At 51.4% G+C, this 23,651-nt stretch overlaps 1 protein-coding gene across 4 annotated transcripts in view; it reads left to right on the top strand.

The window, feature by feature from the left end:
* The window catches only part of WIPI2 (WD repeat domain, phosphoinositide interacting 2), a 31,373-nt gene extending 8,737 nt beyond the window's left edge, over window positions 1–22,636 (top strand). For 3 of the 4 annotated variants that reach the window (XM_004268962.3, XM_004268960.4, XM_033426663.2), the window contains 10 exons: window positions 10,595–10,764; window positions 12,045–12,141; window positions 12,535–12,632; window positions 13,030–13,122; window positions 16,170–16,240; window positions 17,903–18,010; window positions 18,949–19,113; window positions 20,163–20,270; window positions 21,085–21,215; window positions 22,037–22,636. In XM_004268962.3, coding sequence (XP_004269010.1) covers window positions 10,595–10,764; window positions 12,045–12,141; window positions 12,535–12,632; window positions 13,030–13,122; window positions 16,170–16,240; window positions 17,903–18,010; window positions 18,949–19,113; window positions 20,163–20,270; window positions 21,085–21,215; window positions 22,037–22,149 — 1,154 coding nt within the window. In that variant the 3' untranslated portion in view covers window positions 22,150–22,636. The remainder of the gene's footprint in view (window positions 1–10,594; window positions 10,765–12,044; window positions 12,142–12,534; window positions 12,633–13,029; window positions 13,123–16,169; window positions 16,241–17,902; window positions 18,011–18,948; window positions 19,114–20,162; window positions 20,271–21,084; window positions 21,216–22,036) is intronic. The other variant, XM_033426666.2, reaches the window with a different exon arrangement.
* Window positions 22,637–23,651: the final 1,015 nt, after the last annotated feature.

Here is a 23,651-nt window from a genome sequence, read left to right as displayed (position 1 = left end):
TTAATTGGATTACTTGGAGTTTTTTAATGTTGAGTTTTGAAAGTTCTTTATATATTCTAGATACTAGTCCTTTGTCGTATGCGTGGTTTGTAAGTATTTTCTCTGTACATAATGATAGCCCTGAAGCCTGCCTGTGGCGTGATCTAATTAAGAATTCTTGTTACGGAGGATTGAGGAGGTCAGTATTATTGTAATTAGTCACGCTGGGTTATGGATTCAAGGAGAGATTTAATATTTATCATTTTAATTATCTACGTGAGCATGCAGTTTGGGGGAATTGAGTTTTCTCCTTATTAATGATGCCAGCATCTCCTTCCTGAATGTTCCACTCTTATCAACTTTGCTTTCACTGTGGTTTGGTGTTCCATTTTGGAATTCTCCTTTGCCTGTTAATATCTCTTAAGAAGGGGAAGTTTCAGCGAGTTGCTATGAAGAGACATCTCATATTCATTTCTGGTTCCACTCACTCTGTAAACGTTCGTTGAGGACCTGCTATGTGCCAGCCCTGTTCTGGCTGTGGAGACACAATGGTGACAAAGTTTCTGCTCTCATGACACTTATGTTTAAATGGAGGCAGACAAAGAACAAGGAAATACATTTGTGTCAGATGTTAGGCTGGGGACACAGTGTGGAGCGAACACACATGTAAATACCGCCCCCCACCCTTCCTGCATTAACATAAGGTGAGGACCCAGGAGAAACGTCCTTTCTTTGTGCCCAGTACTTGCAGTTGCAGAGTTCTTGTGGCCCACTGGGGCTCAGAGGCTTGCCAGACTCCCTCCAGGCCTTGGCCTCCCCTCTCCAAGTCCGCCCTCTGGTGTCCCTCACCTCCATCAGCAGATGGTGTCTGACATTCCCCAACAAGCCCCCTGTTTGTTGCTGCCCCTGAAGGCCAGCACCCAGGCCCTTTACGGGGAGATGGCTGGAAGCGGGATTCACAGTAAGTGTCCCTAACTCACGGCTCCTGCCTTAGGTTTTACTCCTTTTTTGTCCTCAAACTTGCCTCCTGGTGCTTACTAAGTCTTCTGAAAAAGCCTTTCTCCTAGTGTGTAGCTGGAAGGCGTGATCGGGGTGATAAAGTCTCTCTGAACTGGAGTGCTTGTGCTCGCTTATCTCAGGAGGCGCTTCTGGAATCCCCAGATTGGCAGCCTTCTCTTGATCGCTCGTAGGATTGTTTCCTGTAGGGAATTCCTTCAAAGGGTTGCCTGATCCCTGGAAACAGGATTCCATTGGGCTTTTATGAATGACTGAAACATTTATTAAATCTACATGCCCATGAGCGCCTGAATCGTGCTGTTAAATTGTTGCTGTCGTGATTAGGGTCGACTGGTTTGACAACCACAGAATGGAGACCCAGTGCTTAGATAGGGTATCAGAATACCAAAACCTTGTCTTGACACCTTCTCAGTTTGAATCAGTTCAGTGACTAATTTGTTTCCTTGAAGTTTATCAAGTGGGTTTTGGTGCCTCATTTTTCAGAAGGTTTTTTTTTTTTTTTTTTTTTGTGGTACGCAGGCCTCTCACTGCTGTGGCCTCTCCCGTTGCGGAGCACAGGCTCCGGACGCGCAGGCCCAGCGGCCATGGCTCATGGGCCCAGCCGCTCCGCGGCATGTGGGATCCTCCTGGACTGGGGCACGAACCCACGTCCCTTGCATCGTCAGGTGGACTCCAAACCACTGCGCCACCAGGGAAGCCCTTCAGAAGTTTTTGATGGGACACAATGTGATGCCTTGATAGCATCATGAAAGAGTGGGTGTTTATTGACCAGCATGTTGAGGTGGTATATAGATTTCTTTGTTGTTCTTAGTGAGCTTCAGCCCTTAAAATAGGTGGGAATGGACAGAGAGCTCTTTCAGGGTTAGCACGTGACACTGAAGCTGCGAAATTCTCTTGCCCCTAGAACATCGTTAAGCAGATAGAAGAACGTCTCTTAGAAAACAGGCTAGCTACTGAGTTAAGATCACCTTCCGGTATTTTCGTACATGTAGATTCTGGCAGAGTAGAACTTAACGCCTCCACGCTCAGCCCGGCTCAGTGGGCTCGCCCCCTCGTGCCTCCTGACTGTCCCTTGTAACGTCAGGTCTTTGCTGTCGGCACCGCTGCCGGTACAGAAAGAATGAGCCAGAGCTGGTCTTGGGAGAAGCAAGATGGACAGCTATTTGTTCTGTTTCGTTTACTTAAACAAAAAACCTTTGCCCAGCAGCACTGGAAGGTTTTTGTTTTCCAACTCTCTGTATTATAGTTTCAAACTTAAGGGAAGTAGCAGGAGCTCCCATGTGTGCTTCGCCCCGTGTGTGCCCTGCATTCTCTTTCCCTCTCTGTGTGTCCTTTTAAATTTATTTGAAGGTATGTAAAGTGCAAATATGTGGTCTCTCTTCCCTGAAACATTACTGAAACAAAATCCTACCCTGTTAGGCAATATAAATAAAGGTTGTAGTTTTATTACTTGTAAAATATCACAGAAGTTCAGAAGGAAAAGTTGGCCTTTTCAGATTCTACATCGTGTGTTGTCTTTGCATTTTATGCTTCTGAGCTAGGAAATCATACCTCACAAAGCATTAGTTCTGAAACTCAGCATAAGCAGGCTGGCCGACTAGGTTCTGATTCGGCAGACCTTGCACTGGCTGGAATATTCACCTCAGTGAGATTTACATTAATGGATCTTCCAGGGGAGAAATCCAGTAGCCTCTCTTCTTGAGCCTGTTGTAATGAAAGATCGGGTGGACTGTACACGTGGGTCTCTTCAGAGCCCCAGGCATCCACCAACACGCCTGGTTGCGGAGTGTGCTGTGTTAGTTCAGGCTTTGTCCCTCCCCTCTTCGCACCACGGGAAGTTTTATCATCGCCGGCTCTGAACAGCACCAGCAGAAGCAAAACAACACTCTTTTTTTTTTATCTTTGGCTGCGTTGGGGCTGCGTCGCTGCGCGCGGGCTTTCTCTCGTTGCGGCGAGCGGGGCTGCTCTTCGCAGCGGCGCGCGGGCTCCTCACTGCGGGGGCTTCTCTTGCTGCAGAGCACGGGCTCTAGGCGCGCGGGCTTCGGTAGTTGTGGCTCACGGGCTCAGTAGTTGTGGCTCGTGGGCTCTAGAGCGCAGGCTATAGGTGTGGTGCACGGGCTTAGTTGCTCCGCGGCATGTGGGATCTTCCCGGACCGGGGCTGGAACCCGTGTCCCCTGCATTGGCAGGCGGATTCTTAACCACTGCGCCACCAGGGAAGTCCCAACAACATTCTTTCCTAAATGAAGTAGTTTCTTAAATTTTGGATAGGCACTCTCTAGGAAGAAAGTGTGGCAGAAACTGTGGCCAAGGCCACATCGAAGGGCCGTGGAAGCAAAGGCCTTAGACACTGGAGGCCACTGGGGTTTGCGCTCAGGCTTTCTCCGTGGTCGCCCTGCGTGCCGACCGCCCTGCGTCTTTTCATTTGGGCACCCTGCTCCTCAGTTATCAGCCTGATTGCTGTGCGCTGGTATTTCATGGGAGGGCTGAGCTGTGCGTGCCTCAGTTCAGTGCAAACTGACCGCTCTGGGTCTGTGGGTTCTGTGGGTGCTTGTTGGTAAAAGTTCTCTGGGGAGCGAGGTGTAACGTAACAACGTTAAAGAGCTGGAGACGATGCAGCAGAGGAATAACAAACCGGAACCACTGGCAACGTGTCAAAGTAGGTTGCTTTATGAAGGTGTATTCCTGAAAAGACCTAAGCACGTTGCTTCCTAGGGCTTAAAGGGTCTCTGAGGTGAATCCCGTTGGTTGTTTTTTACTTAAGTAATGACAAAAATGCGGTAACTCCGGGGTGACCGGCAGTTCATCTGCCTTTTGCAGGCAGCCTCCGCCGTTTTCTGGTTCCTGTCTCCTTTGGACATCTGATGGAAGTTGCAGGTATTTCCCAGAGAAAACCCAATATTTAGTGTATGATTTTGGCAGTTTGAGAGAACCCTGGAAGCCTGTGTGTGCTCCCGGGTCCAGGGCCGCGTGGTCTTGGAGGGGATCCTGGTTAAGGGCCCTCTATCACTCACGAGCTCATAGGAGCACAGCTTGATGTTTCAGGGCCCTGCTGCCCTGTCCTTCATACATCAGATCTCAATATAGTGGCCAGAATTCAAATTTATTCAGTTGTCTGCCTGAGTGGGTTATTTTTTTTTAATAACTTATTTGAGATGTAATTTGGACGCCATAAAAATCAGCTGTTTAAAGTGTACAATTCAGTGGGTTCCAGTATATTTACTGAGTTGTGCAGCCTACCTTAAGCTAATTTTAAAACATTTGAGAGCCCCTCAGTCCATTAGCAGGGCAACTGCATCCCACCCCCACCCCCTCAGCCCTTGGCCACCACTAACCTCCTTTCTCCCACTGTCCATTCACTGCTCTGGACGTTTCAGATAAATGGAGTCACGGGTGACCGGCTTCCTTCACCTGGAGTGTTCTCAGGGTTCACCCGTGTTGGAGCATGGATGGGCACTTCCTTTCTTTTTGTTGCTCATTGGTATTACAGGGTGTGGACATTCCATGTGTTGTCAGTGGACACTTGGGTTGTTTCCCCTTTTTGGCTGTCGTAAATAGTGCTGCTGTGCACGTTTGTGTGATCGTGTGGACGTGTGTTTTCATTTCTCTTTGAGTAGATAGATACTGTAGGAGTGGAATTGCTGGTAGTCATTTGCGGTTCTTTTCTTGATTTGCTTTTTTCCCCCTTTGCCTGCCCTTCTGTTGGATTATTTGTCTCTTACAGACTTAAAGCACATTAGCCAGTGGCTGTGGGTTGCTCATATTTCTTCCGGGTTGTTTGCTCTCTGACCTTGCTTGTGGTCTCCTTGCCATTCTGACGTCTTGACTTCCTGTGTATTCAGATGCATCCGTCTCTGCTCGTAAGGCTTCTGCGTACTAGGAAGGCTCCTCCTGTTCCGGGGGTGCATGAATGGTCTCTCACGTCATCTTCTGGTTCCTTGGGTTTGTGTTTTACGTTAAATACTCGTCTACTTGCAATTGATTTTGATGTAAGAAATTTTCCACTTTACTCATGAGCTGGAAAAGACATTTTTCCTATGTCTTGATCTATTTAGAGGGGTTACTGAAGTATTTAGGAGTGAAATGTCAAGGTGATGAGCCTCTCTTTGAAACTTCAGCAAAGAAAAAGATAGCTGAAGCTAAATGGTAGAAAGATAACATTCGTGAAATCCAGGTGATGCAGGTCTGTGGAGATTCATTATAATGTTCTCTTCTATGAATGTTTGCAGCTAAAAACAGCTTTGCTGCCTCCGCACCACACTTCCCCTGTTGTTAAAATTCTAAAAGGAGTCTCTTCTGCTTGTTTTCATTAAAGTTTAAAAAAAGAAATTTCAAACTTATAGTTGGATGGCAACACCCTAAACCCATTTTCTTTACTTTCTCTACACCTGGTTTAACCAAATGAACGATACATCCCTTTTCTTTTTCCACCATTTTATTAATGGACATTTTCAAACACCCAGAAAAGTTGAAAGTATTTTACAGCCAGTACCCATGTACCCAACATTTAGTCTATTGTTAGCACTTTACCATACTCACCCATCTCTCCGTCCATCCGTCCATCTATCCATCCATCCTATTTTTTGTGTCTGCGTTTCTGAGTACCTTGCAGACATCAGTACACATTCCCTGAAATACCATACCATGAATATTAGTTACTAGCGTTGTTTTCATTTTTTCCTTTTGAGGTAATATTTACATGCAGTGGAATGCACAGATCTTAAGTCAACATTCTGTGTTCTGACAAATGCACAGATGTCTGTGTAACCTGAACTATCAGGGTTTACCATCACTCCAGAAAGTTCCCTCATACCCCTTCCCCCATCATTCCCAGCTCCCTTCCACCTGCCAAGAGGCAAGGAGTTAGTTTCGCCTGTTCTGCATCATATAAATGCAGCATATGCCCCCTTAGTAAGGTTTCTTTTGCTCAGAGGCATGTTTTTGAGGTTTGTCCATATTGTTGCATCTCCGTTGTCCAATATATGAATATACTACTGACTGTATATTCATTCTCCTATTGAGGGGAATCTGGGCTTTTTCCAGTTTTTAGCTATTACTTATTTATTACGAATAAAGCTGCTGTGAACATTCTTGTAGAAATCTTTTTGTGGACACATGTTTTCATTTGTCTTAGGTAAATAGGAGTGGAACCTGTGTTTCGTTTTACAGGAAGCTCTCAGGTCCTCCTAGTGGCTGTCCGTTGTGCGTTTGCACCAGTGCTTGTGACAGCCTGGTGGCTCTGCATTCTCACCAGCATTTGGCGGTATCGGGCTTTTTCATCTTGGGCGTTCTGATGTGTGTCTAATAATATCTCCTTGTGGTTTTAGCTTAAATTCCCCCGATGGCTAATGATGTTGGACACATTGATGTCTTTGTTGGCCCTCTGTGTATCTTTTGTGAAATATCTGTTCAGATCTTTCGTCCCTTTTAAAATTTGATTGTTTTGCCTTTTTATTGTCAAGTTGTCAGAGTTCTTTAGATATTCTGGATACCAGACCTCTGTCACATACGTTTTGTAAATATTTTTTCCCAGTCTGTGGCTTGACTTGTCTTTTGAGCAAATATTTTGAATTTTGATGAAGTCTGATTTATTTTTTTCATTTATGATTTTTGCCTTTTCTGTCCTTTCTAAGAAACCTTTGCCTACTGTCAAGTCATGAAGATCTTTTCCTATGTTTTCTTTGAAAGCTTTATAGTTTCAGCTTTTATGTTTAGCTCAGTGGTTCCTTCTCAGACTAATTCTGGTGTGTGGTATGAGCTATGAGTCACCTTAAGCTTCTCCCTAGGAATTCCTGCTCCACCATTTGTCGGAAAGATTTTTCTTCCATCACTGAATTGCTTTGGTGCCTAAAAACAGTCCTATACGTGTGTGTCTGTTCCTGCTCTTTATTCTCTTTTGTTGGTCTGTTTATTAGCCTTTATGTCGGAAACATACTGTCTTGTTTCCTGTCACTTTGTTTGTATACTGAGGTTTAAAGTCACATGATGTGTGAGCCCTTCAACTTTGTTCTTTTCCAAGACAGCCTCGGGTATTCTAGATCCTTTGCCTTTCTGACTTTAAAATCAGCTTGTCAGTGGCTACAAAAGAAGTCTGCTGGGATTGTGATTGGGGTTGCATTGGACCCAGATGTCAGCTGGGTGAGAATTGGTATCTTAACATATAATGTTGAGTACTCCGGTCTGTGAACGTGGTATATCTCTCCATTTATGAAGATCTTCTTTAATTTCTCTTAGTAATACTCTGTGGGTTTGGGTATGGAGGTCTTACATCTTTTGTTAAATTTCGTCCTCATGTTTTGGTTTTTGAGAGTGTTGGAAATGGAATTTCTGCATTTTCCTTCCCAGTTGTTGGCTAAGAGTGTATAAAAATATGGTTGATTCTTGTATTCTAACCTTGTGTCCTGTGACTTTGCTAAATTCATTCATTAATTTTAATAGGTGCTTAGCAGAGTCCATGAGCTTGCAGAGTAGTAGTTTGCTGTCTTCCTTTCTGGTCCTTGTGCCTTTGATGTCTTCTTCTTGCCTGTGGCCTTCTGTCAGCTTCCAGTCCAGAGTGAGGAGAGGGGCTGCCCTGCCCTGTTTACGGTCTTAAAAGGAAAAGAGTTCAGTATTAAGTCCACCATAAAGTGTGGTGCTAGCTGTGACATTTTTCACAGAAGTCCTTTATGATGGAAGAAGTTTCCTCTGATCCTTAGGTTTCTGAGTTTTTACTGTGAACAGGCAGTGAGTTTTCTCGTGCTGCTTCTGCATCTCTTGCATTGATACGATTTTCCTCTGCTTGAATTTTAATTGATTACCGCGGCCTCAGCGGGAGACTGGCAGTGCCTGCTGATGATCCGACCTTTTTCTAATAACTGTTTGCTTTTACCCTGGGAGGTGATTGTTCATGCTGTCCTCCCTCATTAAACCTCCCACCTCTGTGCCCCTCAGAGCTGATAGCCGCTCGCATGCCTCAAGGAGAAACGGCTGCTTTCAGCGTGGAGCTCCCTGGTATTTCCTCCCTCAGAGGACCGCCCCCCTCACCCCGATCTGTGCCATCTTGTCATCTCCCTCCTTTCAGATGGGGAAAAGGGGGGTACCTGTCTGTTGAAACCAGTCCTGCGGGGTCTCACGCCTTCCGGTTTCTCAGACGTCATCCTGTCTCTACTGCATTGTCTGTCTCTCCATCGGTGCCTCTAGTTGCTCATTTATCTCAAGACGGGCACTTTCTTTGGCCATACGTGTCCCGCACGTGACCATCCGTCCCTCCCCCGTCTCTGCATCGCCTCGTTGCACAGCTCCTGCTGTCAGCTGCCAGAGTTCTCTGTCCACTTCCCCGCTCACCTCCCTTTCACATTTTGTTCTGCCTCCCCATCAGAATCTGTCGGGGTCTCCGGATGGCGTCCGTGTTACCACATTCAGTGTGCCAGCCAGTGTCAGACCCGATAGGGGGCAGTGTGCCCAGGCAGACACACTCCTGCCCTTGGAAACTGGGCCTGGGCGGGGGTGGGAGGGTCACACTGCTGAGCCGGCCTCCGGGTTCCCAGGGATGACAGGACAGCGCTGCGTGAGAAGTGCAGGGTGCGATCCATCAGGGCCGTGTGCCTCCAAACCGTCGTCAGATCTTGAGGAGAGAGTGAGGTGACTCGGAGGCGGGAGCCTGAAGGGTGAGACGCAGGGCAGGATGGGCCTGAGCCTCGTGGGAGCAAGCGTGGCTGTGGAGACGGCCCTCTGTGCCCTTCCCAGCCACGGGCCCAGCCCCTCCCAGCCACGGGCCCAGCCCCTCCCAGCCCACGGGCCCAGCCCACGGGCCCAGCCCCTCCCAGCCATGGGCCCAGCCCCTCCCAGCCATGGGCCCAGCCCCTCCCTGCCACGGGCCCTGCACGGGAGAAGGTGAGGATCTGGGCCCAAGGGAGGTTATCTTTACTGCACATCATTGCCGTTCTGGGTGGCGGTTGGTCTCTCCCGAGTCGTGTCGGCCTGATGTTGGAACACTGCCTGTGCAGGTGCTGGCCTCGAATCAGCCCATGAAAACAGGCCGAGGCCGCGTCCCCTGTGCTGGAGGTCACGCGTGATTGTGCCCTTCAGTCCAGGGTCAGATCCTGGAAGGGGTTGGCAGCTCCCCTGAGATGCTGCGGGGCAGACAAGCTTCAGGCTTGCGTGGTTCTTTTTGAAGGGAGGTTAGTTTGTAGCTGCAGGCAAGAGAAGTGATTCTCACTTGTGTAAAAACAGCTGTGATTAAATTACTGTGAGGAGCTTGGAATCACGCACTTGATCTTACTGCCTATTCCAGTCTATGTAATGGCGGCATCTTAATTTTTTTCCACAAACATGAGTTGCGCCACTTTGGATGTAACTCTTGGCTGACACCCAGTAGCTGGGCCCTGTGCTGAGCACGTAGGGCTGCCAGACCCACATTGAGATGACTGATAGCACGCGCTTTCCTAGAACAGTTTGTGCCTTTCTACGGGGACCTGTGGAGCTCACTCGCTCACTGTAGTAGTTTGGTTTTGAAACTAACCTACGTGTGTTTTTAAGTTACACCATTAAGGTCAGCGACAGCTGAGTGGAAGGAACCCTTTCGAGTAGCCATGCACTTGGGCTGGTGCGCAGACTTTCACAGGAGCGTTCCTGTTCACGGTGGAGCTGCTCTCGAGGCTCCGGCTAGTCCGGCCTCCCGGGTCCCCTGGGCTCTGATCCATCTGGGTGTCTCTGTTCTCTGTGCTCCGCTCAGCTCCAGGCAGAGTGTGGCCGCAGATCATTGTTAGGGTGGTGAACGGGTCTGTGCTTAACCCCGGCTCGGCGGTACTTCCCGGAGCTCAGGTCGAGACAGGCTGCGCATGAAAGTCATCTAGATTCTTGGCTCCGAGCTCTTCCTGCATTCCAGAATTCTCTTTGCCCCTCCGTCTGAACTTGCCCCAGGCAATTGCCAATGAAACCAAGGGGAGAGTAAGGAGAGAGTGCGGGTATGGGGGCCTCCCAGGAGATGGGGGTGAAGTAACAGCCGCTCAGGGTCCGCCGTGTCTGTTCTTGTCTGTGTGGGCTGCTGTGCACACGGTTCATAACCCACCGTCTTCTGAGCGGGGGTGGGGAGCAGGGAGCGAAGGGGGTCGAGGTCTGCCTGCGTGCTGGAGTCTGTAAGTCCCTCCTCACACCAGGGTAGCCGTGAGCCCCGTTTACAGGCAGGAAAGCAAGCTCTCCAGAGACGCGGTCATTCAGGGAACGCTTGGGGGCCCGTCATATGTCAGGTACAGTTGTAAGTGCCAGGGTTACAGCTGTGAGCCCGAAAATGAGGCCTCCGTCTGGGCGGGGCTCACATTCCAGTGAGTTTAGGGAGCAGCCAGGGAGCAGATGAAGGTGGTTCTGGGTGACCCCCGGGGGGGCAGTGACAGGGTGCCACGTGTGGAATGGGGGGGCCTCTGAGGAGTGGGTCCTCCTTGCGGAGTGCAGGGCGACCTGCCGGCGGCTTGTCCAGGCCTCATAAGCAGCGAACTTGACCCGCTCTCTTGGCCCCAGAGCTTGCAGTGGGGAGCCCGCCCGTACACACGTGTTTGCGCACACGAGCGTGTTGTGCCTGTTGACAGGGATACACACAGATGTGGGGTTTTTTCCTCCTTTCAGCTGACACTGAAGATGTGTGCATCGTGGAAAGATTGTTCTCAAGCAGCTTAGTGGCCATCGTTAGCCTCAAAGCCCCCAGGAAGCTGAAGGTTTGCCACTTTAAGAAGGGGACCGAGATCTGCAACTACAGCTACTCCAACACCATCCTGGCTGTGAAGCTGAACAGGCAGGTGGGCCGCGCTCTCACCCCACTCAGCTGCCGGGGCCTCTGGCCTGTGTCTCCGAGTTCTCAGTGGCGCCCCTCGGACACAGCCGACCGTCCCCAGGCGGCGTTTCTGGTCCCTCTGGCCATGCTTCTGCTCACCTGACCCCCCACCTGGACTCAACTCTGTTTTCTCGTCTCAGCAATTTTACTCAGATAGCCCCACTCCTGACGATTCCCTGGCCTCTGCCGTTTGCTTTACTCATCCCTCAAGACATGAACCTTCTTTTGCTTTTTATAAATGTTACTTTTTTAAAAAATCTGTGAGCATCTTTATCTTTTTTTTTTTTTTTTTTTTTTCCCACCTCTTATGGCTTGCAGGATCTTAGTTCCCCTGACCAGGGACTGAACCCGGGCCCTGGCAGTTGAAAGCACCGTGTCCTAACCACTGGACGGCCAGGGAATTCCCTATCCCTTTAACTGTTAATTTAACTTTTAAGATGAAGGATTTATTACTTTTTTGTGTCTCTCCCAAAACCCACAAGAATGTCTGGCCCGGAGTGTAGACCTGGTGGCTGGCCCTTGAGTTTATTCCATGAGATGGTCACATGGCTTTGGCTTACAAAGTACAGCCTTGTCCTTAAGGGCTGTCACCACGTTCTGTCAACAACCAGTTCTGTGCAGGGAATGCTTGTTACGTGGCCTCGGGTGGCCCATGCGTGACTAAAGTGGACACCCCTGACGTGGTTGAAGCTGGGTCTGTTGACAGAAGGTTGGTTGAAATGGTAACTTACAAAGTGTAACACGTTGGACTTATCCCTTTGGTGCGTCAGCTCCACATCCATCTTCCTTAAAATGGAGCGAGAACTTCGACACCTGCAAAATAGTCTGGGTGGAGAATTTTACACTTTTTTAAAAGCCCTAGTTTTTACTTTCATCCTGCCGTGCCTCATTCAGCATCGGTTTTGGAAACCTTCACCAGACCTGTCCCAGGCTCTAGACTGGTTTTCGTGAGGGGAGGGCCGAGAGCGCAACAAAAGCAAACCATGTTTTTCTTAGCTGGAGACTAGTTTCTATAAGGTTGAATTAAATCGTACAGTTAGAAGTGCTGGTAGAGCCGGCGGAAGCAGTTGTGGGTACAGACGCCACCCTGGGCGAGCGGGGACTGTGCCATGAGCACCCAGGGCAAGGGTTCCGGAAGGGACACGGCGTCTTGGTGCAGGAGTCCGCTAACTGGAGGTCGGGAGCGAGCGTCGTACCGGCTCTGCCTCACGTTTGGTTTTCCGTGTTTTGCTGTGTCTTTTCCAGAGGCTGATCGTGTGCCTGGAGGAGTCTCTGTACATACACAACATCCGGGACATGAAGGTGCTGCACACCATCCGGGAGACGCCCCCGAACCCCGCAGGTGAGCGCGTGGGGACCAGACAGTCTGCCTTTCTAAGAGCTGTCAGTGAGAGGGATTTTCTTCTCTTTTTAGGTTCCACAGATTTTAAAAGTATTGATCTTAAAGCAAGCTACCGTCCTTCTGGCTCTGGTCTTGTGACCACATAAATTGTTGGTTCGGTCAGCCTCCAATTTTGAGGTTTCTAACCAGTTCCAACCAAAGGGCTTTAGTCTGTTTTTACAGTCCTGCTGTCACCTACGGTGGCAGTTTGGGCGTGTGGAACTTAAAACCCAGTGATACGGCGACCAAGGTCGCGTCAGAGCTCCCCTTGATTTCTGTGTTCTTGCTAAGTGACGAGTTCTGGTGACACTTGGAGGATCTGACCCGCGTTTGTTCCTCGTGTGTTGCTCGCAGGCCTGTGTGCGCTGTCGATCAACAACGACAACTGTTACCTGGCGTATCCAGGCAGCGCGACCATCGGGGAGGTGCAGGTCTTCGACACCATCAACCTGGTGAGGGTCTTTGGTCCTTGGAGAGCTCTTTACAGCACCCCTGCTTCCTAAGAGGAGGGCCAAGGGGCCTCTGCCCTCCTCGTTTCCTGGGCATCGTTTCCACTGCCACCCTCTCCGTCGCCGAGCAGGTCCGAGTCATCCTGCCTCCGGACGTGTTCCTGTCCCCGCGGTGCTGCACGCCTAGCGGCACAAGTGCTGGAAGCAATGGAGAAAACCGTAAAACTCCACGGAGACATTGCTTTGCTTATTTTTAAAAGGTTTTGAGCAGCATTTCCTTGGACCCCTCACCCCTGGTTAATCAGGGGGATTTGGCGTCTGTGTTAACCGTGCTGGTAGTAACAGCCGGTGGGCAGCGCAGGGCACGGCGGTCATGGTGTCACTTTACCCTTCCTTCCAGAGAGCTGCAAACATGATCCCGGCTCACGACAGCCCTTTAGCCGCACTGGCCTTCGACGCCAGCGGAACCAAGCTCGCCACTGCTTCCGAGAAGGTAAGGCTGCTGCAGCCCTGTGGAAAACTGGGTCACCTCTGTTCACACAGTTAGTTTGCTAACCAACAAAAGCAGTTTTGTACCAGCTAGCTCACATCCAGGCACAGTCCACGGCCTGGAGGGCGGGTGCAGGGAGAGACAAGGCAGGGCTCCACGGCCGCACTCGCCTCGGTGGAGCACGTGTCACTGTACGTGTTCAGCTGTCATTTACTTAGCCATCCTTCTGGGATGGTTTAGTGTTTCCAGTATTTCAGCTGTATTAATATATATTTATAGTAGTATTTTTTTTTTTTTTTTTTTTTTTTTTTTGCGGTACGCGGGCCTCTCACTGCTGTGGCCTCTCCCGTTGTGGAGCACAGGCTCCGGACGCGCAAGCTCAGCGGCCATGGCTCACGGGCCCAGCTGCTCCGCGGCATGTGGGATCTTCCCGGACCGGGGCACGAACCCGTGTCCCCTGCATCGGCAGGCGGACTCTCAACCACTGCGCCACCAGGGAAGCCCTATAGTAGTAATTTGAATATAGATAGAGTATGTAAGTCTTACGTATAAACTTTTCATGGTCACCTCTAAACATTAACATGAGTTTCCAGTGAGAAGGATTTTGGGGTAAGGGGACGTGGCCCTTTTTAAGCTCCCTGCACGGAGGACAAAATGGCTTGGGCATCCCTTCCGTGTGCCCCCTTCTCTTGGCCCCGTGACCCTGGTGGGCCCTTGTCCTCTCCCAGCTCAGCTGCTGTGTCTTCTCCCTTCTCTCCCTGCTCGACGTTCTCCTGGCTCATTGCTCTCTTCTCAGTGCCCACTGCCTAGTTTACTTTGATGCTTTCTCACTGAACACCTAAAGGAACCCCCTCCTAGTCACCTCTCCCCTGGAACCAGCCACCCACATGAGGTACATAAACGTCGGCTCGCTTCTCTACCTTTCCCGCGTGGGTCTGGACCCTCACCCACTTTCTGTGATAACGATGCTACTGTTTATGGGTCACTCACTAGACCCTTGATGTTCATTTACCTCATTGACCCCCTCAGTAAGGTAAACCTTTCCCTACTTCATATTGAGGGCTCAGAGAGGTTAAGTCGTCGGTCCAGGGTCACCCAGCTGGGCAGCGACAAAGGAACTGACTCCAAGCCTGACTGTTTTGAACACTGTGCTGGGTAATCACAGCGTCACCTTGTCCTTTTCTTCTCCCCTGGGAGGATCACGACAGCCACGAAACTCTGTTATCCCTTGATTAATCAGTCTTAATCTTTATGACCTTTTATTAGGTATTAAGAGGCCTTAAAGCACTTCATGGGATTTCAAGGCTAGTAAAAATAGAACATTTTTTTTCTGGGATTTAAAGAGCAAACGCTTAATTTCACAAATTGCAGTTTGTGACCTTAGACCACCAGTGGCCTTCTCAGCACTGCTGTGTACTAGGTGCTGGGGCTTCGCCGAGGTGTGTGGCTTAATCCTGTTTTCGAGGAACTGCAGTCAGGCTGTGATCCACAGCTCTTAATTAGTCTTACACAGTAGGTATGCCGTTAAGAACATATCTAAATCTAAAAGTTTAGGCTGCAAAGGACAAAACCTTTGCCATGGTTATTTTTGGATAACCAAAATTACAAACTTGGCGTCCTTCTGTCCAGAGAATCATTGTCTTTATTAATATTTTCCAAAAGGGACCCATTTTATCTCCGGCTTGATTTCTAATGGCTGCGTAGTGTCCTGTTATATGAATTTACCACAATTTATTTAACAGTTTCTGGTGCTGTACATTTGGGTTGGTTATAGGTTGGGGTTTTTGTTTTCCTGTTTATAAACATGTCAGATAATCTCAATGCTTCTTAAATTTAACAGCTCGAACCTTCTAAAATTTGTACAGTATGAGGTTAAACGTCTAATAACTCTCCTACCCCACAGATTCAAGATGCTGCCTGTTTTAAGGTGTTTCCATTCTGCTCTGTCAGACTGTCTCTGTGTTAGTCTGTTACTGTAGCTTGTAGTTTTCTTTTAATATTTAGATGTTGAAAGTACCACTCATTTTCACGTACTTGGCTGTCCTGTCTCATCAACTCACCCAGATGCCCAGGTCCTGCCCCGCATCCACACATGCCCTGGGAATTTGGGAGGAGGGGTGGGGAGATCTGCATGTTAACAGCATTTCATTCCCCTGCCCGATGTGATGTGCTGCAGCTCCCCGTTTAGTCAGATTTTCTTCTGTCCTGGTTGTAGACCTGTTCTTGGTGTAGGTCTTCCATTTTGTAAGTTTGGCTTCATTCCTTTTTAGGCAATTAAGTAACATTTCCAGGTATTCAGTTGCTAATCAGCGCTTGATCAGTGGCTCCACTTAAAAGAGGGGCCTCCGGGCTTCCCTGGTGGCGCAGTGGTTGAGAGTCCGCCTGCCGATGCAGGGGACACGGGTTCGTGCCCCGGTCTGGGAAGATCCCACATGCTGCGGAGCGGCTGGGCCCGTGAGCCATGGCCGCTGAGCTTGCGCGTCCGGAGCCTGTGCTCCGCAACGGGAGAGGCCACAGCAGTGAGAGGCCCGCGTACCGCAAAAAAAAAAAAAAAAAAAAGAGGGGCCTCCAAGTAATGCTTAAGGGTGTTTTTTTTTGTTTGTTTTTGGGGGGTTTTTTTGGCCACACCACGCAGCTTGTGGGATCTTAGTTCCCTGACCAGGGATCGAACTCAGGTCCACGGCAGTGAAAGCTCCGAGTCTTAACTGCTGGACTGCCAGGGAATTCCCAGGGTGGATTTTTAATAGTTTAAACCTCAGATGGCTTAGGGAAAATAGAACTATTGTATTCCAGCTTTGACTTCAAGGCCCTTAGTGTTTAGAAGAAGTAGTGAGTTAAAGTGGGTTGACGTCATATTATCACGTGAACAGTGGAGCAGGGCGTGCTCTGGTGAGGGCCTGTCAAGTGTGAAGGGGGTGCAGGGGCCCCCGAGGCCCCCTGGCCCAGGGCAGCTGTCATCACTCCGTCCACTAAGGTCTGGTGTGCAGGAAATACAAACCTGATGCTGCCCAGCTAAAATGCCTTTTTCTTCCCTTCTTTCCCTATCACAGGGGACCGTGATTAGGGTATTTTCCATTCCAGAAGGACAAAAACTCTTCGAGTTCCGGAGAGGAGTGAAGAGGTAAAGTGCATAAATCTGAAACGCATTCTGGAGCTTCAGCTCAGAGTTCACTCTTATGCTCTCGTGGAAACTCAAACACTGGGGTCCCAGTCCAGTGACCAGCCGCTTCAGCCCAGCTGAGTGGTCAGGTGGGGTTTGGAAGTCTTGTTATGGGAGGTTAGAGGGACATTTTTATCAGAGCAAACTGGGTTTTGTTTGTCCGTGATTCCCCCGAACGCAGAGCGGTGGCCGGATGGCCCGGGGTTGTGGAAGGATGAGCTCGCCCAGGCGGGCGGGGCGAGTGCAGCCGGGGGCTCCTGACCTGGTCAGCAGCTCTCCTCCCCTCAGGCTCTGCTCGGAAACCTGTAACCAGCGCCCCCGGCTCCCCAGCACTCCGGCAGATAGCTTTGGCCCTTATAGTAGTTTCCTTCTTTCTAAAGAAACAGCAAGCCACAGTCACCGCACGGCGCTCCGTCCGCTTCCCCATCTGCAGTACCGGTCTCCTCAGACCGGGGAACACCCTTCTCCGGGTCCCTCCCACTGGCGATGCTTGGCCTTCAGTGCCACACACAGCAGGGCCGGCCTCTCCCCGTGCGGCCCCACCCGGGTCACCATCCAGCCTCGCGCTCGCCTTGGGCTCTGCTCTTGTCCCTGGGCTCTATCCTTCAGACTTGAGCCCCACCTGTCGTTCTTTGAAGATGGGAGTATCGTGGGAGCTGTTTGGAGCCTCTCAGGGTCGTCTTCTTGCCCCTGGGATTGGCTCCAGACCCCGAAAGGCCTTGGATTTCAAGGCCTCCCAGCATCCTTCCTTTCCAGCTGTGGTTGGTTTCCCTTCCCCGTCGCTCCCAGCTCCTCGGGAGAGGAACCTCTGTCTCCATGGAGGTCATGGCTGTTACCTGCCGACTCCTTAACTTCTGGGTCTGTTGAGTGTCCCTGGGGAGGCCTTTCCCGACCTCCCGCGGAAATAGCATTTCCCTCCGAGCTCCTGTAGCACCTTCCACTAAACTTCTCAGTCCCTTGCTTGCGGTGAATTGAGTTCCTGCTCACACCTCCCTCCGGGCTCCACTGAGGCAAAAATCATATCCTGAGCCTTAGCACAGCGCTGGGTGCGTCGTGAGCTCTCGTAAATATGTATTGAATTGAGTAAAGCCCTTGACTGTTGACAGGGCTGAATACATCTTGCATTTCTAGGGTTACGAGGAAATGTAGGTTTGTTTGGTGGCTTTGGGATTTTAACAGGTAAACTGTAGAGTCTTAAGTTTATCGAAAGTTTGCTTTTAAACATTATCAATGTTGCCAGTTTACCCTCTTCCGTGTTAAGAGTTGCTATATCTCAATTATTGGGTTCTTTTACTAAGCTTAGTGCTGTAAAGCCAGCCTCATTCAGCTAAAAATGGTTTAGTGAAGTCCTGATTCCCTTAGGTACGTGAAATCTCAAAGAGTTAACCACATAAGGATCTATTAAAGGGTTACTCGTACTTGATGTCACCTTTCAGACATTCTGCTTCCTTGAACACATGTTTTGAGGGGGTGACTAGAAAGGAATAAGAAAGATACCAGTAGCCCCACATGTGTCTGTCACGGGGCCCTTCCTTCGCTGTGACTTTCGTGAAGTCCCCGGGGGCACTGCTGGTTGCACTCTGTGCCCAGAAAACAGTGTGACTCGGGCCTCCCTCGCCCCAGGTGTGTGAGCATCTGCTCCCTGGCCTTCAGCACGGACGGCGTGTTTCTGTCCACCTCCAGCAACACGGAGACTGTGCACATCTTCAAGCTCGAGACTGTGAAAGAAAAGTGAGTCTCAGAGGTGCATTTGTTCAGGTAACGCAGAGCGGTTCGTCCGCCGACTGGGTGGACACGTGAGCGCTGTCCTGCTGGCTCCGGATTGAGCAGCGCCACGTCCGGGCTCAGCAGCGGGGCAGGTGGAGTATGGAATGCATGGTGGGCGGCCCGTGAGGCCCCGAGGGCGGTCCCCTCAGCGCCTCTTCCCACAGCCCTTCTGAGAGGGCTGCCCTGGGAGGGGTGCTTGCCCCCCTGCTGCACAGAGGCTGTTTCCATTTGTGAAGCGGTTGGTTTGAATTACGTATTGCTGCAGTGGGCGTGCACGGCAGCGGGTGTGGTCCTTACCTTTTCTCTTACACTTGATGACCGTGCAGTAGGATCAGTCTTGTTTGTTTATAGTGTGTCTTACCCTAAGGAACGTTTGGGATGACTTACAAGCATACATACACGATGGATAACAGCAGAGATGGGCTACGGTTTAGGATGACTTACAAGCATGCATACACGATGGATAGCAGCAGAGATGGGCTACGGTTTAGGATGACTTACAAGCATGCATACACGGTGGATAACAGCAGAGATGGGCTACGGGAAAGTGGCAGCTGGGGTTTGTGTGGCTGAGGTTTTTGGAGACTCCCCGTTAGAAAGATTGGGGCGGGGGACTCTGGATTTGGCCCTCGTGTCCTCACATAGGCTACAGAGCAGGGAGTTAATCGTTTGCCATCATCTAAGGTGGCCACTAGGGAGGGGCCTCAGGGCCCCTCTGAGGACACGCTCTGTAATGTCCCCAGGGTCCCGAGAGGTCATCGCTTCCTGTGCCCCCTCTTCCCTGAAGTCTGGGAAATTTCTCTTGAGTTTGGGGGCTGATCCTTGCCTCGGTGAGACTGGGACGTGGTCGTTCTCAGTGAAGGGCCCAGCCTTGTATGCCTGACAGCGTTTCCTCCTTCCAGGCCTCAGGAGGAGCCCACCACCTGGACCGGCTACTTCGGGAAGGTGCTCATGGCGTCCACCAGCTACTTGCCCTCCCAAGTGACAGAAATGTTCAACCAGGGCAGAGCCTTTGCCACAGTCCGCCTGCCTTTCTGTGGCCACAAGAACATCTGTGCGCTGGCCACGTGAGTAGAGTGGGCGCCGCCTCTGGGCCCACCCCCATCCCCCGCGCATGCAGCTGGGAGCCAGGTCGCGGGGCGCCGGGGACTGTGGCGGTGTGGCGCCAGGATAACCTGCAAACCTAGACCTTGGATTTAGGCAAGAGTCACAGGAGCGGGGGGGAATCGTGAGGTGGGCCTGTGCTGTTTGTGGACCCTGCTGCTGTCTCTGCGGTGTCTGAGCCTCACATCTTCCTCTTTCTGTTCTTGTTGAGAACGTTTAGAAAAACATCATTAGGTCAAGACCACGTGAGAGCGCCGGTATTTAACCCTTGGTCCTCCAGCGCCAGCGCCTCACGAGGTTCAAGGCCCTCGTGTAGCCGAGTCAGCTGCAGGCTGCACAGGGCCTCTCTGAGCCTCACTGTGATAGTCCCAGTACAGCCACGCAAGAAAAGACTGGGGCTTCCCTGGTGGCGCAGTGGTTGAGAGTCCGCCTGCCGATGCAGGGGACACGGGTTCGTGCCCCGGTCCGGGAGGATCCCACATGCCGCGGAGCGGCTGGGCCCATGAGCCATGGCCGCTGAGCCTGCGCGTCCGGAGCCTGTGCTCCGCAACGGGAGAGGCCACAACAGTGAGAGGCCCGCGTACCGCAAAAAAAAAAAAAAAAAAAGATTGTCTTGAAAATTCAGTGAGAGCACATCTGCACGATTCCATGGATCTCAGAAACATTCTTCTACATCGTTTTTATCCACTTTGCATCGTTGAAATGTTTATGAAAATATCTACCGTTAGTAATCACAGAAACCACGAAACTGATTTTGTTTCCACCTGTTCTCCTGTGGGCCTCAGTGTTTATTCACACCAAGTTCCCCCTGGCCTTGGTGTTACGGCCTCAGGTAGCACAGCAGAAGCGATCCTTATTCTCTTACACGTGGACAGTATGTTGAGTTCATGAAACTAAATCTGCTCGTTTGGGGCAGGGGGGTTCTTCCCTGGCCAGGCTAAAAGCTGCTAGTTTAATGAGAACTTTGTGAAAGTTTCAGGCTTAGAATTCGGTTGCTTTTTATTCTCACTAGAATCCAGAAGATTCCCCGATTGCTGGTGGGAGCCTCGGATGGGTACTTATACATGTACAACCTGGACCCCCAGGAGGGAGGAGAGTGCACCTTGATGAAGCAGCACAAGTGAGTTGGCTACACCGCGGCCACACCTCCTCCAAGTGGTCAGGCTGCTGCTGGGCGCCTGTTGGGGGTTTGCTCATTTCCCCAGAAGCCGGGGATGCAAAGGGACATGTCCCAGCGCAGCCGCCTGTGCTGCGTGGGAGCTTCGCTCTGCCAGACGGAATTCCATGGGGGTACGGAGCCCGCTCTCCACGCCTCTGCCCGTTTCCGGCTCAGTAGCCAGGCAGAGACAGGAGCGGCCGGTGCGCACTGTCCTCCCTGTGGAGGGGCCTGTGGGCCTCTTCCTTGGAACCGGGTCCACTAGGGATGCAGCTCAGCACTGCGCACAGCAGGGATGGCCCCAGGGTGCGTCCACAACGCAGGGCACGTTCTCTGAGAGCCTGCTGTCTCACTGAGATGCAGCTTTTCTCTTTGAAAAGAAGGAATTAATATGAGTCAGTTGGAAGGTAGTGCAGTTGGATTTTCTGTTTTTGCTTTTTTTCTTAAACAGTGATACCATAATACCCTTACAGTCAGGGTGAACGTGGGGGTGATTTTGTTTTTTCCATAGTGTATTCTGTTTATGTTCAGTCTTTAAAAATGCGATGAGATTGCCTTCCTAGGTACAGCTTTTTTCATCAGACTCAGCGTGTACAAATGCCCGTGAACAGACTCGCGGGGGTCACTCCACGGTCAGCGCAGTGTGACGAGCGCATGCGTGTTCCTCCCGCGAGGGGCCTTTGCCTTGTGGCCGCAGGTCCATCCCAGCTGGCCCACGGGCTGTGTTGTCCTCGTGCCCCTGACTGTCCCTGCTGTCATTTTTTCTCTCCCCTTCCAGGTTGGACGGCAGCATGGAGACGACCAACGAGATCCTAGACTCCACGTCCCACGACTGCCCCTTGGTGACGCAGACGTACAGCACGGCCGTGGCCAAGGGTCCTCACGTGCCTTCGTCCCCAACGGCACTGGGTAAGGGCTGCGGACGGGCCTGGAAGGCAGATCAGGCCAGGCCCGTGGGTCTCGTGCTTCCTGCTCTCGCTCTCACCAGGGCTGCCCGCCTGCCTCTTGCCACGGGGACAGGGCAGGGGCGGGGGCAGGGGCGCTGAGACAGGCCAGCTGTTATAAAGTGCGGTTGTCAAGGCCTCGCGAGGCTGAGTTCGTTTTCTCCATCTTTGAAGAAGCGGCAGTCCTCGTGGTTTTGGGTGCACATGGATTGTTCCCTGCTTGCCGCCCCTCAGCTGAAAAGTTGCCCTGCACCCTCAGTCTTTACCCTCCCGGCTGCGGAATCACTCAGCAGGCAGGCCCTGCTGGGAGGCGGGCAGGACGGAGCGGGGAGGCCCTCGGGCAGACACGCACAGCGGAGACCGGGGCGCCCTGTGAGCCGTCTCCCCCCAGGCCCACCGGGACCTCACCCGGATGGTGCTGTGGTTGCTCACGCTGCGATGTCCTTGCTCACTGTTTTACTCTTAGAGATGAAGGCCTCTTACGGTTAGGGGAGGCTGTGTCCCTGTCGCTGTCCTCAGCGTCCCCCCGCTCACCAAGGCTGGTTTGCAGCCTGTGCACCAGGGCCCTGTTACCATGCCCGCTCCTTTCTGGCCTTCGTGGGTCTTGGAAGGTCAGCGACTTCCTCTTGAGGTGCCTGAGGCTGTAGGGAGCTTGCTGGTCAGGGGAGAGGCAAGAATTCCAAGCCCCGTGGGCTCTGAGCTCCCCACTGGCCCAGGTCCCGCCTCGGGTGTGGCCTCGAGGTCTCCCGCCCGTGGCCCGGCCTGAAGCGCCCGCTCTCTCCGCAGCCTACGCAGACGAGCTGGGCGCGGTGGGCGGCGCAGGCCTGGAGGACGAGGCCCGCGCCCTGCGGCTGGAGGACGACAGCGAGCAGCCTCCCATGATCCTCCGGACAGACTGACCGTGACCTGTGAGAACGCTGGCTGACAGAGGACTTTGCGTCATGCTGCTATGAACTTTGACCTGATTTGGGGGAGAGAATGGCAGAGACTTCAAGAGGAAAAAAAGATTGTAGCTGTAGTCTCGCTCCATACTGTCGAGAAATACATTGGTTTCACTTCAGTGGCTTTTAATCCTGCTTATGAATTTCAGCTTTTTGTTGGTTTTCTCATTTTGCCAAAATTAACTGTTTGGTGAAGCCCTTGAAACCGCCTTGCTTTGCATGTATTAATGTGCCGATCCAGCCTGGGAGAGCCACTTCCTAACCACCTGCAGGCGTTTGGGTTTTCAATCTGTACAGACTGAGGAGCGGCCCCGAGAAGGCAGCAGCGACCGGAGCGGGTCCGGCGGGGCCGGGTGGCGACCTGGAGGGGGTCCCCTCTCCCTAGAGCCCCTCCGGGACCGTTTTCCCCGTTTTATTTTGTTAATTAAATTCTTTCCAAATTGGATTTTTCTGGGGTTTCTTCTGCGGTGGATTTTTGTTTCTGGTCTTGTTTTCCACGTGGGTGTTAGAAGAGAGAGGTTCTTCCCAACATTGAAAACCTTTTTCTCTGATAGCACGTGAGCTTGAAAGACCGCCAAGGAGCAACAGAGTGAGGGAAGGCCACGTAGGTAAATCATCTGGTCTTTGCTGTGATCTTCCTGTTGGACAACTGTGTGTGTGTTTTTTTGTTTTGTTTTTTTTTTTGCGGTACGCGGGCCTCTCACTGTTGTGGCCTCTCCCGTAGCGGAGCACAGCCTCCGGACGCGCAGCCTCAGCGGCCATGGCTCACGGGCCCAGCCGCTCCATGGCATGTGGGATCCTCCCAGACCGGGGCACGAACCCGTGTCCCCTGCATCGGCAGGTGGACTCTCAACCACTGCGCCACCAGGGAAGCCCCATGTGTGTGTTTTTGTGTTTGTTTTTTTAAGGAACATTTGTAGCTGCTTCTTTGCCCATAAAGCACAGAATTCAAATGTGATAGGCACCTGAATTGTGCTCTTAGCTCGAGCTCCATTGTCTGGGGGGGGTCCTTCCTACCTGTGTCAGGAGGAGGTGAGAGGAAGCTGGCTGGAGACATCTTGCTTACAGGATGACCTGGGCCTATCTGTTTTCGTCTTCAAAATTGATTAGCAAAAGTGATGAGAGATTGTGGTCACAAGCTCAGTGTTTGCCTGGCTTCCCTTCTCATTCTCATAGAATTTAAACAACCTCAAATACCTCGAACTCTGCATTCCAAACCAAGACACGTAGTAGTTAAAGTTTTGAGGGATTTTAAGAGGAGTTGGCGGCATAAAAGTGGGTTCTGGCTTTTTGGGGACGGTGATGGTTAAGGCTGGAAGCGGAAAAGCGACAGTGTCTGCCTTCCCTCTTTGAACAGAGGAAGGGTCTGCGGTATCTGTTCCGGGTTGTGTGTGTACCTGGGTTGTGGCAGTCGAGTGGCTCGTGACGGGGAAGCAGTTGTCAAACTGACTGCCCCCGTC

The sequence above is a fragment of the Orcinus orca genome, chromosome 16 (assembly GCF_937001465.1).
Source record: "Orcinus orca chromosome 16, mOrcOrc1.1, whole genome shotgun sequence".
Classification (NCBI taxonomy): Eukaryota; Metazoa; Chordata; class Mammalia; order Artiodactyla; family Delphinidae; genus Orcinus; species Orcinus orca.
Note: the sequence above shows the minus strand (reverse complement) of the source record. Positions and strands in the feature narration are given on the sequence as shown.